The sequence below is a fragment of the Camelina sativa genome, chromosome 20, assembly GCF_000633955.1.
Source record: "Camelina sativa cultivar DH55 chromosome 20, Cs, whole genome shotgun sequence".
In the NCBI taxonomy this organism is placed as follows: Eukaryota; Viridiplantae; Streptophyta; class Magnoliopsida; order Brassicales; family Brassicaceae; genus Camelina; species Camelina sativa.
The window spans coordinates 16,648,569-16,662,982 of NC_025704.1; the positions used below are offsets into that span (position 1 = coordinate 16,648,569).

The following is a 14,414-nucleotide window of genomic DNA, read 5'->3' on the forward strand; positions in this document are numbered from 1 at the left end:
CCGTATAGCAAACGGTCATAACGTCTATAAGTATTTCTCCAACCGGGACCACCCCCGTGGTCCACGCAGAACATCTTAATGTCCTACCAACACCATATTCTCTCCTAGAATATCACCACTACCATGGCCACCCCCAGGCCTCACTCCTATCATCTCAAACACTTCGGTGTTTACAAACACCCTTTCCAAAAATAGACTAGCTTAACTATTCATAAAACTTCACATTTTTAGAAACTTTCTATTTATGGCAACATTCCATTTATAGAACTCCCGAGCGATTTCCTTTTCCACAAGATCCACAAATCACAAAACCAAAGAACTCCAATTTTTATTAAAACCTCAATGCAATAATTGTTTACAACTGCAAACGAGAGAAACATAACTGAAATAAAAAGAAACAGAAGCTAAACTAAACTCTGGGTTGAGCACCCGGTCCTCCCTATGGCTGTGCCTCAATCTCTATCATCTGCCTCCACCTAGGATAGAAGAGCCTGATATGCCCCTCCTCCCCACAATGGTAACACGATCGACGATATTCCTGCTGATTAGCTTTCTTTGGACAATCTGCCAACCTGTGGTCCTTGCTTCCACATCCGAAGCACCCCCACCCACCTTGCTGCATACCTGACGTGTCTTCCCGCTTCCTCTTATGTCTTTGCTCTGACTTGTTACCCTTGCTCGGGTTGCTCTGCTCCAAAGTCTCCTCTGTCTGAACCGCTGGACTGACCACCACTACCTGTGACCACAAGTCATCCTCTATCTCCGCTGCAGTCTCCACCAGCTCCGCCCTCGTAGCGTAACTCCTCCCTCTGCAATGGACCCTCAAGTCCTCACGAAACGCCCTCATGAACCTCCTGATCTGAGCCACCTCGGGCTCCATCGCCCGACCCCCATAAGCCAGAAGTCGACTGAACTCTAAGTCCAGCTCCCGTACTGACCGAGTCCCCTGAGATAGCTGAAGAAACTGCACCTCCAATCGGTCTAACGCCTCTCTCGAAAAATATTTGCGGTTGAACTCCTCCACAAAGTCAGCCCAAGTCATCTCCCTCTGCACTTTCGTAGCAGACACTGATCTCCACGACACCTGAGCATCACCAACCAAATTGTGGACCCCTATGTCCACCCAAAACTCCTCAGGACATCTCAGAGTATGGAAGTTATGTTCCACACTCGTCCTCTATGCATCTGCAGTAGTAGGATCCGTACCACCTGAAAACCGCACAGTATCAAAATTATGCATCTACCTTAGCATAGACAAATAACGAGCATGAGCTCTCACATCCGCATCCACTGGTTGCTGCTCCTCCGTCACCACTGGTGGCACTACCTGAGCCTGAGCCGGACCCACTCCTGGTATCCGCTCCAACAGCTGTGTCAACAAGCCCACCAGGTCCACACCTCCTACAAGGGCTCCACCTGCTGGGATTCCCACACTCAGAACCCTAGCTCCACCGGCCACTCGAGCACCGACACCACCCGCACCGACCCCCTTAGCGCCTACGGTCCTATCAGTACCACCACCAGCCACACTCATGAACCCCTCCTGGAAGTCCTGCGACTCGCCGACACCCCTAGCTGTCACACTCTGCTCAACATACTCGCTCACTGCTGGGACTCTGCCCCTACCACGAGCACGACCGCGTCCCCGACCATGTCCGCGTCCACGACCAGCAACAGCTCCACCCTTAACCATCTGCACTACCCAAAACAGAAAGCTAATTACACAATTCAAAACTGCACACAAACACACATCTTATCGTGGAATCTCATTGAAGGCTCGAAGAGGATGATACTAGGACTTCATACCATATGCAAATTGACTAACTACTCATAATCAATTCCATCATACAACATCATGCATCAAGCAAAAGGAAAATAATTCACCTAGTTAAGTTCCTAACCGCTCTAACCATCCACTTAACCATCCTAGAACCGTAAAGGCTCTGATACCAAATTGAAACAACCATCTTTTTTTTTAATAATAAATACAATATATAATTAACCATCCCATACTACTTAATTAAACCACAATAACACAATAACCATCAACAACCAATATGCACAGCGGAAACATACCAATAATACAAAACTAATACATCATCAATACAATAACACTCCTAAACATTCTATCCAACAACCTAGCACAACTCTATCCAAGGTTCCAACATAAATAATATAGCCAACAACACACAAACGAGACCCTAGATCATCCTCCTCCTCATCGCCATGATTCCACGTCACATACCTGCACACCACAAACAACAATCGAGATGCGTAAGTATTATCACAAATACTTAGTGAGGCAACCCTCTCATCTACTAGGCTATACACACAAGCAACTGAGATTCCAATGTTTAACAAACAACAAACAAACACAACAAACCAGGAAAAAATTCACGAATCAGGCAAGTTGGTGTCGACCGACACCAGAGTGGTGTCGACCGACACCTAACTGGTGTCGATCGACACTCCCTTCACAGACGTGAACTGCACGAATCCTAACGACGAACCTCCGTTTCAATCCGCCTCCAATCTGTCCCAAACTCTCCCAAAAGCTTCAAGAACCTATAATAACCACAACACAACCACCACAAGCAAGAACAACACCACAAAACACAACAAATCAAGCAAACAAAGTTTTCTCAGGCTTAGATAAGCCATGGTCATGCACTCACCTCTTTTGCAGGAAGATTTTACCAAAGGATGACGAATCCTCACTCCCAGCAAGCTTCTAACACTTCCTTAGCTTCAGATCTCCCAAGAACACCAAGAAATCTCACCAATCTCCCCCAAATATCAAGAACAATGTTTTTTCTCCTTATCTCTTGTTTCAACGGCGACAAAACAACAAAACATGACCTAGGTCGTTTTCTCACTTAAATAATCTGGTTCTATGGTTTTCCTTAAGCCAAACCGGTCCAAATCATTAATTAAAACAATCTGGTCGAACCAGAAATTACTGGTGTCGATCGGCACTACACTGGTGTCGATCCACACCCATCCCCAAAATCCCCAATTTTGGTTCACGGATGTTACAATTATCAATACCTTCAGGACCTTGAGGTTCAGCGTCCCAAACCTCATCTGGTACCTTAGGCTTTGCCGCGGCCATGTCTATAATTTCTTTAACCTCGGTTTTATTTGCACCTTTCTTTGATTTCTGAGGGTTCTTATCTTTGGAACCTAATGGTCTACCACGTTTCAAACGTGCCTTAGACTCTGTAGCAACTTGATTGTGTTCCTTTTGAACATCAATACGTACTGATGCACATTACAAGCTGGTATGTACGATTTTGTTACTCCCTTTGGGTCAGCAAAGGAATCTGACAATTGATTAGCTAGCTTTTGCAAATGTATAATCTTTTGGACCTCTGCATCACATGCTAGAGTCCGATGATCTTGCCAATTTAAGGATGTTTGATTCTATGATATTTCTTTAACCAGCTTGTTTGTCTCTCCACCCAACATAGGAAATTCGGATTCAGCAAACTGACAATCCGCATATCTGGCCTTAAATAAATCACCCGTAGTTGGCTCAAGATACTTAATAATGGTGGGAGAATCATATCCAACATATATTCTCATCCTCCTTTGAGGTCCCATCTTAGTTCTCTGTGGTGGAGCAATAGGTGGGATATGTGTGGCTCATGACCCGTTAGTAATTGGGATGGTGAATATTTATGCTCACTAGATGGCCTGATGCGTATAAGCTCAGCTGCATGTAATACTACGTGTCCCCAAGCCGACACAGGAAGCTTCGACCTCATGAGTAATGGTCGAGCAATCAATTGAATACGTTTGATGAAGGATTCAGCTAATCCATTCTGTGTATGTACATGTGCCACAGGATGTTCCACACTCACCCCATGGACATACAGTATTCATTAAACATTTGGGATGTAAATTTACCAGCATTGTCTAGACGTATAGTTTTAAGTGGAAAATCTGGAAAGTGTGCTCTCAGTCTTATGATTTGAGCCAACAATCTAGCAAATGCTAGGTTTCTTGTGGATAATAGGCAAACATGCGACCATCTGGTCGATGCATCAATAAGGACCATAAAATATCTAAATGTCCCACAAGGTGGGTGTATTGGTCCACATATATCTCCTTGTATCCTTTCCAAAAAGTTTAAAGTCTCTTTAGTGACTTTCACTGGTGATGACCTTATAATGAGTTTTCCTTGTGCACATGCTATATACGTGAGATTTTTAGGGATAACTCTTCTCTCTTTAAGAGTGTGCCCATTTGAACTCATAATTAGCTTACGCATCATGTTAGAACCCGGATGGCCAAGCCGGTCAAGCCATAGAGTGAATTGTTCATTGAACATTCTATTAATTACCAAATTAGCCTCTTCATATTAATCTTAGCATGGTAAAGACCAGTGGCTAGTGCGGGTATAGTCTCTAGGACTTTCTTATGTGCTTGGGTGATTTCAGTAATATATAGGAACTCTTTGTTTCCTTCATCCTTTGTTTCAACATGGAAACCATTCAAACGAATGTCCTTGAAACTTAATAAGCTCCTCTTTGAGCTGGGTGAGTATAAGGCATCACTTATTTCAAGATGTGTGCCATTAGGTAATAAAATATGAGCCTGGCTGTAGCCTTCAATTAGGCTTGCTATACCCGTTATTGTACTAATATTGGCATTTTTCATTATGAGATTAACAAAATATCTCTTGTCCTTCAAAATTGTGTGGCTTGATCCACTATCCACCACAAGTATATTCTTGTCCTCAGCCATTTCTATAATGGACAAAAATTTATGTTTTAAACGGGAAAACGAGCTATTTCCCCCCAAAAACTATCATATCTCGCTGGATGGAGCCCGAACTTTAGCCACAATCTATATAGCCATGTCAACTATGACCAATCTCCATTTTCCCCCAAATTAAAAGTTCTACACCTATATCCCCCTGAAAAAAAAGTTGTATATCTAGTTATACCTAGACCTGGTTATGTGACGGTTTACTATTTGCTTAACCGTCTAACGAATAGCCTAAACCAAATTTGACTAGAGTAAACCTGATTTTACCTGAATTTGTCGAGTTAACCAGATTATGACCCGAATTTAATCGGTTTAACCTAATTTTGACCCGACTTACAAATATATTATCCTCTCAAAATCGAGAAAACCCTAAATCGAAAAATCCCCAAATTTCTCCCAACAAAACCCTAAATCGACAAAATCCCCAAATCTTGAAGAACCCTAAAAACTGCGATTTCGAGTTGAGAGACAATGTCGTTAGTTGAGAGAGATCCCGGCGGTGATTACGACGAAGAAGGTGAAGATCGAGAACTGGAAGATCAATGTTGGCACACCGAAAACTCTTCCTCTCGCACGAGAACTGGAAGATCCGGTCGACTTACCTGATAAATTGCTCATTCTGAAGCTCGAATTCGATAATGGGAACCCAGAAAAGAAGACACAAGAAGAACAATGTCAACTTTGTTGATAAATTGTAGGGTTCGTGATATTTGAAAATTGGGAATTTGTGGGTAAGAAGGAATCGGGTCGTAACTATGTAGGGATCGGGTCATAATTGGTTTAATTTTGGGTTTATATCGTTTGGCCTGCGGTTCACCGGATAAACCGAGGCAATTCATTTCTAGGGGGATATAGGTGTAGAACTTTTAATTTGGGGGGAAATGGAGATTGGTCATAGTTGACATGGCTATATTGATTGTGGCTAAAGTTTGGGCTCCATCCAGCGAGATATGATAGTTCTTGGGGGGAAATAGCTCGTTTCTGTTTTAAACTTTAAAGTTATAAAACAAGCAAATATATATTGAAGGAAATAAAATAATTAAATTTAAACCAAAATAATCTTCCAATAAAATTCAAAGTCATGAAACATAGAAATTAAATCAAGACAACATTTAAACTTAATTATCATCTTTTAGGCAATCAGAAGTTTCATAATCCAATTGGTCATCATTCTCATGGTTGAAATCTCCTTCACCATCGAGATGAACCAAGTTAGCTTCTGGATTCTTCTTCAAACTCTCTTGATAGAGATCAATGAGATGCTTAGGTATTCTATACATAATGATTCGACATACCACATCGGTGACAAACCGATTTAGCCTTGTGTTGCGGTTTGAATATTCCGCGGCCTCTACCACCACGACCACGACCAAAGGCGGATCGGTTCCCACAGCCATAACCATCATATTGGTTTCCTTGGTAATGTCCACGACCACCACGTCCTCTTCCACCACGGCCACGGCCATGATGCTTATCTCTATGGACGTAGTTAGACTCTTTAGTCTCCTTGCTGATATCAACCTTGTGTGCTTCTGGTAATGGAGTAGAACCAGGAGGTCTCATTGCACTGTTCATTAAAAATAGCTCATTGTTTTACTCAGCAAGCAGCAAACAAGAGATGAGGCTTGCATATGTCTTAAATCCCTTTTCACGATATTGTTGTTGAAGCAGTATGTTATTGGCGTGAAAGGTTGAGAATGTCTTCTCTAGCAAGTCCTTCTCAGTAACCTCAGTACCACATAACTTCAAAATCGAGACTATCTTAAATAGCTCTGAGTTATACTCATCCACAGATTTAAAATCCTAGATCCTTCAGGGTTTTCCAATCAAATTGAGCCTTTGGTAGGGGCATCGTCTTTTGGTGTCCATAACTGTTTTTCAACTCTGTCCAAAGGTCAAGAGGATCTTCAATAGTGAGGTATTGGTTCTTGAGACTCTCAGCAAGATGATGGCGTATATGCAAGATCGCCTTGTACTTGTTCTTTTCAGAACAGTCATTATCATCCTCAATGCATTCGCAAAGATCTTTTGATTTCAGGTTGATCTTAGTGTCCAAAGCCCATTGCAAGTAGTTTTCTCCAGAGACATTAAGGGCAGCATATTGGAGATTGTTGAGCTTTGCCATCTACACAATACAAAACATGCATCTGATCATTAACATGCGGTATTTGAGACCGAATCATGCAATCAATTAATAGGCCATGCGGTATTTGAGACCGAACCATGCCATCAAATTAAACTTAGGCCATGCGGTATTTGAAACCGAAACATGCCTTGCCATTACACATAATTTCGTGGTTTAATATGCATGAAAACAACAATCCTAGATAAACATATGAACTAGCATGCCAAGTTTTCCTTTAAATAAGTTTTTTCTTTTTCTCTAGATTGAATTTCCTTTTCTAGTTAGGAAAAAGACAAAAAAAATTTTAGTAAATATTTCCTAGGTTTTTAGGATAATGTCTAGAATTATTTTGGGAGTTATCCTAATTTTGTGTTTTGATTTTTCATGCAAAACATAGAACAATTCCGATTTTAAGATCTTAGTTTTTAGGGTTTTGATTTTTAGCAAAACAATCAATGAATAATCGGATTTTTAAGATAGAACAAAGGGGGTTTTGATTTTAGGTTTTTAGTTCTAAAGTTTTCATGCAACCGATTAAACAAGCAATCAATCAATAGCAATTTGTTCTTTAAACATGGTATAATTAGTTCAATTGCAAACAATCTAAACAATCCTAAAACCTCATAGCAATCAGATTTTAAAATTTTAGGGTTTTAGGGTTTCAAGGCTTATGAACTTGTTTGTTGATTATTTACTTGTAGTTTTAAGGGTTCTTATAGAATTAAGGACCAGATTCGATTCATAGGTTCTGATAAAGTTTTGATTGTTTACCTTAACACCTTTTGGGGTTGAATGGAATGGATCCGGGAGCTAAAGACCTCGGATAACAAACAGGCTGATCACGAACCTCGATCTTGATCATGAACTAGCAACAAACCTTGAGCTTTGATCACGAACTCACGAACTGGTCATGAACCTCTCCTCCGTTTTGAGCTTGAACGAACAAGAACTTGATGTGCGGCGGATTAGGGTTTTAGGAATTTTTCTCAGTTGGAGTTTTAGAGCAAACTCGTGCTGATAAGGTGTTATGAAACTAGAGATACTCGAATGATGTATTCTCTTATTCTTATTGATTCAATCGTTTAGAGATTACATATATATAGTAATATAAAGGCTTAAACATAAACCGACTTAGACTAAAGACAATATGGCCGATGGGCCTTTGTGGTCTTGGACGTGTATGGGCCGGTTATGGAGATCCATCCTAAGTGATTTACAACAGTTCCGACATTGTTAATATTTAGACCCATCGACAGCCCTAGGCATGAACGGTAATTACCAAGTAGGAAATGTTGAGCGTGCAGTCTAACGGAAGGTGAAGGTAGCTAGAACTACTCATTGGCTAATTGGGACGAGCTTCGGTTCGGTCATCCACCGGGACAGGAGTAGGTACTAGCTGACTACACATATCTTTATCGTTGATGTCTACCTATACATTATTTAAATATGTGTAGTTTTTTGGTAGTGGTTTAAAATTTAATCATCTTATAAGGAATTTGCGAAAAGTCTCTCTTTACTCTAATATCATTCGTCAAAGTCAAATTTTGGTGGGATTTTGACAAACTCAACGTAATGTATATTAATCATCAAAATGCCTTTAATAAAACTCAAAATTGTAAATGTATATATAAATTTGGTCATGGTCAACATTTAGTATTGTATGTACATATATACCATATATCAAACCATATGATATACGTAAACATTCCGATTAAAACGTATCTGGTTTTGCTGTAGTATACAAATATTTTTCTTATGAACTGTTAAATATGATTTTTTGTTTTTTTGTGTTTTTTTTTGTTTATATACGTGTACTTGTATTCAATCTTGTATTCCAAGTAATTTGTGTTCAAAGAACAAATTTTATGTTATTGACACATGAATTTGAAAAAGTCTGATGAAATTCCAATATTATTAAACTAGTGATTTGAAAACCTGTTTTAAATTTTTGTGTTATAGAAGACATTTTAAAAGTTGAATTTTCATAAATTCAAGATATTTTAGTGAATTTCTTTAGTTAAAAAAAAAAATACAGAATTTAATATAAAATATTAAAGTTGGATTTGATGATTCGATAAGGATATCTCCAAATCGATTCTTTAAATAGAACCAATTCCATCGTACATGGATGAAACTTGCCATGCGACAAGAAAATTTGCGGATCTGAAGAAGTTCATGGATGAAACTTCTGAGAGTCATCTTGACAATATCTACATAAAAAAAAAAGTCAACAATGAAACATTCTAATGAAATTCCCTTTTAGTTTTGTATACCTATTATTCGTTTGTGAAATTTCTATGACAGTGACAGACAAAGTCCTCTATCATGTAGACGACTATATATAAGCAATTCTCACGGAACACAAAAAGAAGAAGTAGCTACTCATTCACAAATTTAAATCAATATAGATCAAACCCCTTGATCCTAGACATGTTCAAGGTTGCAAGAGCGTCACAATATTTGGCGATCACCGGTGGTGGTATCGAAGATATCAAGCTCTCCAAGAAATCATGGGTACTTCCATGGCAAAGGTGCACCGTCTTCGACGTTTCTCCGGTGAACTACACTTTCAAAGTCCAGGCCATGAGCGCTGAGAAGCTCCCTTTCGTTCTTCCTGCCGTTTTTACGATTGGTCCTCGTGTTGATGACACTCAAGCGCTTATTTTGTACGCTAGACTGATTTCGCCACACGACAAACAGTCAAATCATGTCAATGAGCTTGTTGAAGGTGTTATCGAGGGTGAGACTCGTGTTCTCGCTGCTTCCATGACCATGGAAGAGATCTTCAAAGGTAATCATTTATATTATTTTAACCGGGGTGGTAACAAAACCATTAGGCTATATGTTCATTATATTGAACACTTTGTGCTGTCTACACATATTTTCTGAAAGGTTTGGTTATAAAGGAGTTTTTGCTTTTATGATTTTAAAGGGGCAAAGGAGTTTAAGAAGGAGGTGTTTGATAAGGTTCAACTAGAATTAGACCAGTTTGGTCTTGTAATCTACAATGCTAATGTCAAACAGCTCGTTGATGTGCCTGGGCATGAATACTTCTCTTACTTGGGTCAGAAAACACAAATGGAAGCAGCAAATCAGGCGAGGATCGATGTGTCTGAAGCCAAGATGAAGGGAGAGATCGGTTCCAAAGAAAGGACAGGGCTTACGATTCAGAACGCCGCGAAAATTGATGCGGAGTCAAAGATCATATCGATGCAGAGGCAAGGAGAAGGGACGAAGGCGGAGATCAAAGTGAAGACTGAGGTTAAAGTGTTTGAGAATCAGAAGGAAGCTGATGTAGCTAAGGCCAATGCTGAGCTAGCGATGAAGAAAGCTGCTTGGACCAAGGATGCTCAGGTGGCTGAGGTTGAAGCCAGCAAGGCAGTAGCTTTGAGAGAAGCTGAACTTCAGACTCAAGTCGAGAAAATGAATGCTTTGACTCGCACCGAGAAGCTTAAGGCCGAGTTCCTTAGCAAAGCCAGTGTTGAGTATGAAACCAAGGTTCAAGAAGCAAATTGGGAATTATACAATAAGCAGAAGCAAGCAGAGGCGGTTCTTTACGAGAAGCAAAAGCAAGCTGAGGCGCAGAAGGCACAAGCAGACGCAACGTTCTACTCAAAGCAGAGAGAAGCAGAGGGACTTGTTGCCTTAGCCAGTGCTCAAGGGACTTATCTCAAAACCCTCTTAGACGCTGTTCAGAATGACTATTCTTGTCTTAGAGACTTCTTGATGATTAACAATGGCACTTATCAGGAGATAGCTAAGACTAACGCGCTTGCAGTCAGAGACTTGCAGCCCAAGATTAGCGTTTGGAACCATGGTGGAGAACAGGGGATTGGTGGTGCTGGTGGGAGTGGGAATGCTATGAAGGATATAGCTGGACTTTACAAGATGTTGCCTCCAGTTCTTGATACGGTTTATGATCAGACTGGGATGCAGCCACCGGCTTGGATGGGTACTCTGAGCAAGTGACGCCACCTCAACAGCTAAGAGGTTGATGTCATGCACTCATGGTTTGGTCGTTTACTTGTTATTAAAGATTAAAGATACACCAAGAAAATGTATATTTTGTTTTAATGCTGTTTGAAGACTTGGCTTATTCTTAAGTGTTTAATATTGTATATATTAAAATGAAATAAATATGTGAGGCAAATATAAGAGAATATTCAACACTTTTTGTTTGAAGATTCGAAGTCAACCACACAAAAAAAAAAGGAAATCCAGAAAACTGAAACTGTGTGTTTGACAAAAAGAAATAGTGAAAACCAAATATTGCATAAATTTGTACATGGGTTAAAACATAACATTTTAGGAATTTGCAGAAATGTTTTGTAGTACATTTATATATGTTCATACTGATTGGTGCTTGGCTAATGTATGTTGTTGATATCAACTTGTTGAAGTATAACGTTATTGTAATTTACTCTTTGGGATGCTCGAGGACATCAAAGTCTAGTAGAGATCAGATAGAATTAGAGAGGTAAAAATGCCAGACAAGGGCTTCTTTGAAAAGCTATATATTTTACATACCTAACCATAATAAACAAGAACAAACTAGAGAGCAGAACACAGAGAACGACAACGTGTTTTGAAGAGAAATGGACAACTCACTGATACATATAGATTAGACATCTATATCATATAAACTGTTTCTCGCTCTCGCTCTCTCTCTCTCTCTCTCTCTCTATGATCCCCAGTTTGGAATGTTGGCCGTGGCTTCATTAATCATGCTTACTAGTGTTACCTGCCAATACATTAATGAAGAAAACTGAGCTCTGTTTGTAACCATATGTAGGATTTTACAAGTGTAATCATGGACCGGAGTGGTCAGTCTGGCCATAGAGCCCACAGACTGGCCAAGCCGGCTTGCGGGCAGGCCTGTTTTGCATTTGAGAAAATCAGGAGATGAAAGCAGGACATGTATACATACCACACTTGGTGAAACACCAGGTGGAGGCATGGTAAGGTTCCTTGGTGGTGGTGAGCGATCATACGATCTTTTGTCAAATCTCCATTCCCCAATTTTCCCATGGGTTAGTTTACCCTGAAATCACCACAATCACTCTCTTAACAATTTCAAATCTACCTTGTAATGGTCACTAATTTCCCACAGCTATATATAAATTAAGTTCAGATCTTGGCAGTTAGCAATGATATGCTAATCTCAATAATCAAGTCCTCAAGTTTGTAATCATCTTTTCCTAATGTTCATTGATCATAATCAGAATTTGAAAGTTTACCTTCATATCGAAGTCACATCCATAAGTGTAATGTATGATGTACTTGTCACCAACCTCTGTATCCCATGGAGGCTGGTACATACCACAAACACAATTAAACCAAAGTCCATCATCTCTTTAGTTAATGCATCAGCAAAAATCTTATCCATGTAACAAGAAAAAACATAAGGTCCAGGATATAACTATTCCACTCCAATAACTATCCATGTAATAAAGGAAATTCAACAAAGTTCAAAGAAGTTTTTTCACCCTGGGTCACACACAGACGCACTCTAGATTAACAATTTCTTGGAATACTGCAACTAATTATCCATTTTGTATCATACTAGCTCATGCAAATAGGCATGGTTCCTCCATTCATAACCGCCACACAAATATAAACATAGAAAGTTAAGAGAAAGCCAAAATGTGTGTATAGGGTTACCTGAATCATGAAGTCTTTGTGTAGAGTATTGCTAACACCATGCAAAGCAGATGAAACAGCATAAGCATACCTATACTTCCAGAAAAAAAGATAACAGAAAATTTCTCGTCAAGTCTACTCAAGTGACAATCTAAACAACACTTTTGCTCAAAAAGGGAAAAACTAATCCTATCAAAAAAGATGTTTACATTTCAAGAACCCATCCAAAAGCCTTATCTGCTTCAGGATCTTTCTTCATAGCCAAAGAAACATTCATCCAAGTTGGAGCAATCCTCTTTAAAGCATCCTAGAAAACCACAAAAAAAAAAAATTTAAAATCTTTTAGACAGACTCATTTCCCTTTAAAAAACCCTGATCCCAAACTGTTCTTTCTAATTCTATGCAACAAAGAACAGACCTTTCCAACAATGACAGGAGAGTTTCCTATTGGGTCGATGTTAGTCACAGGTCCTCTCTCTTCTGAATAATACTTCCTCAACACCTTCTCATACTTTTTCGGCTCAATGTAAAAAAAAGGGAACGCAGCTCCAACAAGCTCATCTTTAGCTAAATTTGGTATAGGTTTAACAATGATATGATCAGGCTCTGACATGAGAATATAACTGCACACACAATCAAAAACAACATATCAGCACAAGAATCACAATATCTGTGAAACATGAAAAAAGTTCAAAAGCATCTCTCAACTCTTCTTTAATATCTGCTTGTTGAAGCCATTGTACAAATGCCCCGGGCCTGTTCAACACTACATAGCCCTGCCAAAAATTCAAAACTTTAACTCAAAATCAAACTCAAATTGTATTCACAAATCAAACAAAATCAAAACTTTTTAAGGTTTACCTGATCCATGCCAGCAGGTAAAGGCTGAGCAACAAAAGTAGGAATCTCATCCATATACTGATCCGGTTTACCGGAATGCAAGATCCGGGTAAACCCACCCATTTCAGAACCGGGTCCAGCGGAAGCCTTAACCTTTTTGAACCAGTAGTACATAACTCTACATTGCCAAGTGTTGTAGACTGAATCAGACGCCGTCACTGCCGTGTGGAAAAGCCTCGTCTTTTTGGCATCGGTGCGGATTCTGAATCCGCCGCCGCGAGGCAATTCGATGACCGGGTCAATGGAGTCATCGGAGGAAGAAGATCGGCCGGGGAAACCTTGTTTGAGAGGAGCATTAGCGGAGATGATGATGTTGTAAGTGATTAGAGCAACGGAGAGGGTTATGAGAAGTGGGTAGAACAGAGTTCCACCACAACCCATTGAGAGTTTGAGAGATTGAGATTTGGATTGAGTTCAAAGTCTTCGTCTTTCGTCTTCTTCTGTATTATATTCTCTAAGTTGCCAGTTGGTGGAATGGTGAAGAAGATACCAAAGATGATGATATATTTATAAACTTTTATTGCCTCTTTTAACACTTTGTGTTTAAAAAATGAAAAAAAAAATCAAGCATACATACATCATTTAAATTGATTACTTTGAGAACCATACTACATACGTTCGGAAGTTTTAACTCACTTGTAAAATGGTAACAACACTTTTGGTTATATAAGGTTCAAGTTTGTTTATAAGATCTTTCAATNAAAAAAAAAAAAAAAAAAAAAAACAATATGAACAGGATATGTAGTCAATTGTTTTGTATTAGTGTGTTATCGTTGTGGACCTAGGTAAGTTAGAGTGGTTCGTGCTTTGTATGTAGTGTTACCGTTGTAGTGTACTAGTGAAAATAACTTCTTCAATAGATAGATTATAGAGTTTAGTTAGTCTGATTATAGTGGAACTAGAACTAGATTTTTTAGTTACTTTTTTCACTAGGGATTTGAGAAAGGAAAAAAAGATTTGAGAACATGTGTGAAGA

General features: G+C 39.4%; 2 protein-coding genes across 2 annotated transcripts; one reads left to right on the forward strand and one right to left on the reverse strand.

Annotated features, from left to right (window-relative positions):
- LOC104771002 (flotillin-like protein 2) lies at window positions 9,261–11,070 on the forward strand. The gene is made up of 2 exons (XM_010495471.1): window positions 9,261–9,689; window positions 9,831–11,070. Exons 1-2 carry the CDS (start codon window positions 9,329–9,331, stop codon window positions 10,865–10,867), a joined length of 1,398 nt encoding a protein of 465 aa, XP_010493773.1. The 5' UTR covers window positions 9,261–9,328; the 3' UTR covers window positions 10,868–11,070.
- Window positions 11,368–13,925, reverse strand: LOC104771004. The gene is made up of 8 exons (XM_010495474.2): window positions 13,400–13,925; window positions 13,247–13,314; window positions 12,957–13,161; window positions 12,748–12,845; window positions 12,560–12,629; window positions 12,136–12,207; window positions 11,826–11,939; window positions 11,368–11,639 (listed from the first exon to the last, which is right to left on the reverse strand). The coding sequence occupies exons 1-8, from the start codon at window positions 13,817–13,819 to the stop codon at window positions 11,580–11,582; spliced, it is 1,107 nt and encodes a 368-aa protein (XP_010493776.1). The 5' UTR covers window positions 13,820–13,925; the 3' UTR covers window positions 11,368–11,579.

Bases quoted from the DNA above. Each gene is read 5' to 3' on its own strand.
- LOC104771002 (XM_010495471.1), top strand. From the start codon at position 9,329: ATGTTCAAGGTTGCAAGAGCGTCACAATATTTGGCGATCACCGGTGGT. The intron at 9,690-9,830 runs GTAATCATTTAT...ATGATTTTAAAG, and splicing joins CATGGAAGAGATCTTCAAAG to GGGCAAAGGAGTTTAAGAAG.
- LOC104771004 (XM_010495474.2), bottom strand. From the start codon at position 13,819: ATGGGTTGTGGTGGAACTCTGTTCTACCCACTTCTCATAACCCTCTCC. The intron at 13,315-13,399 runs GTAAACCTTAAA...AATTTTTGGCAG, and splicing joins TACCTGCTGGCATGGATCAG to GGCTATGTAGTGTTGAACAG. The intron at 13,162-13,246 runs GTTGAGAGATGC...TTGTGTGTGCAG, and splicing joins CAAGCAGATATTAAAGAAGA to TTATATTCTCATGTCAGAGC.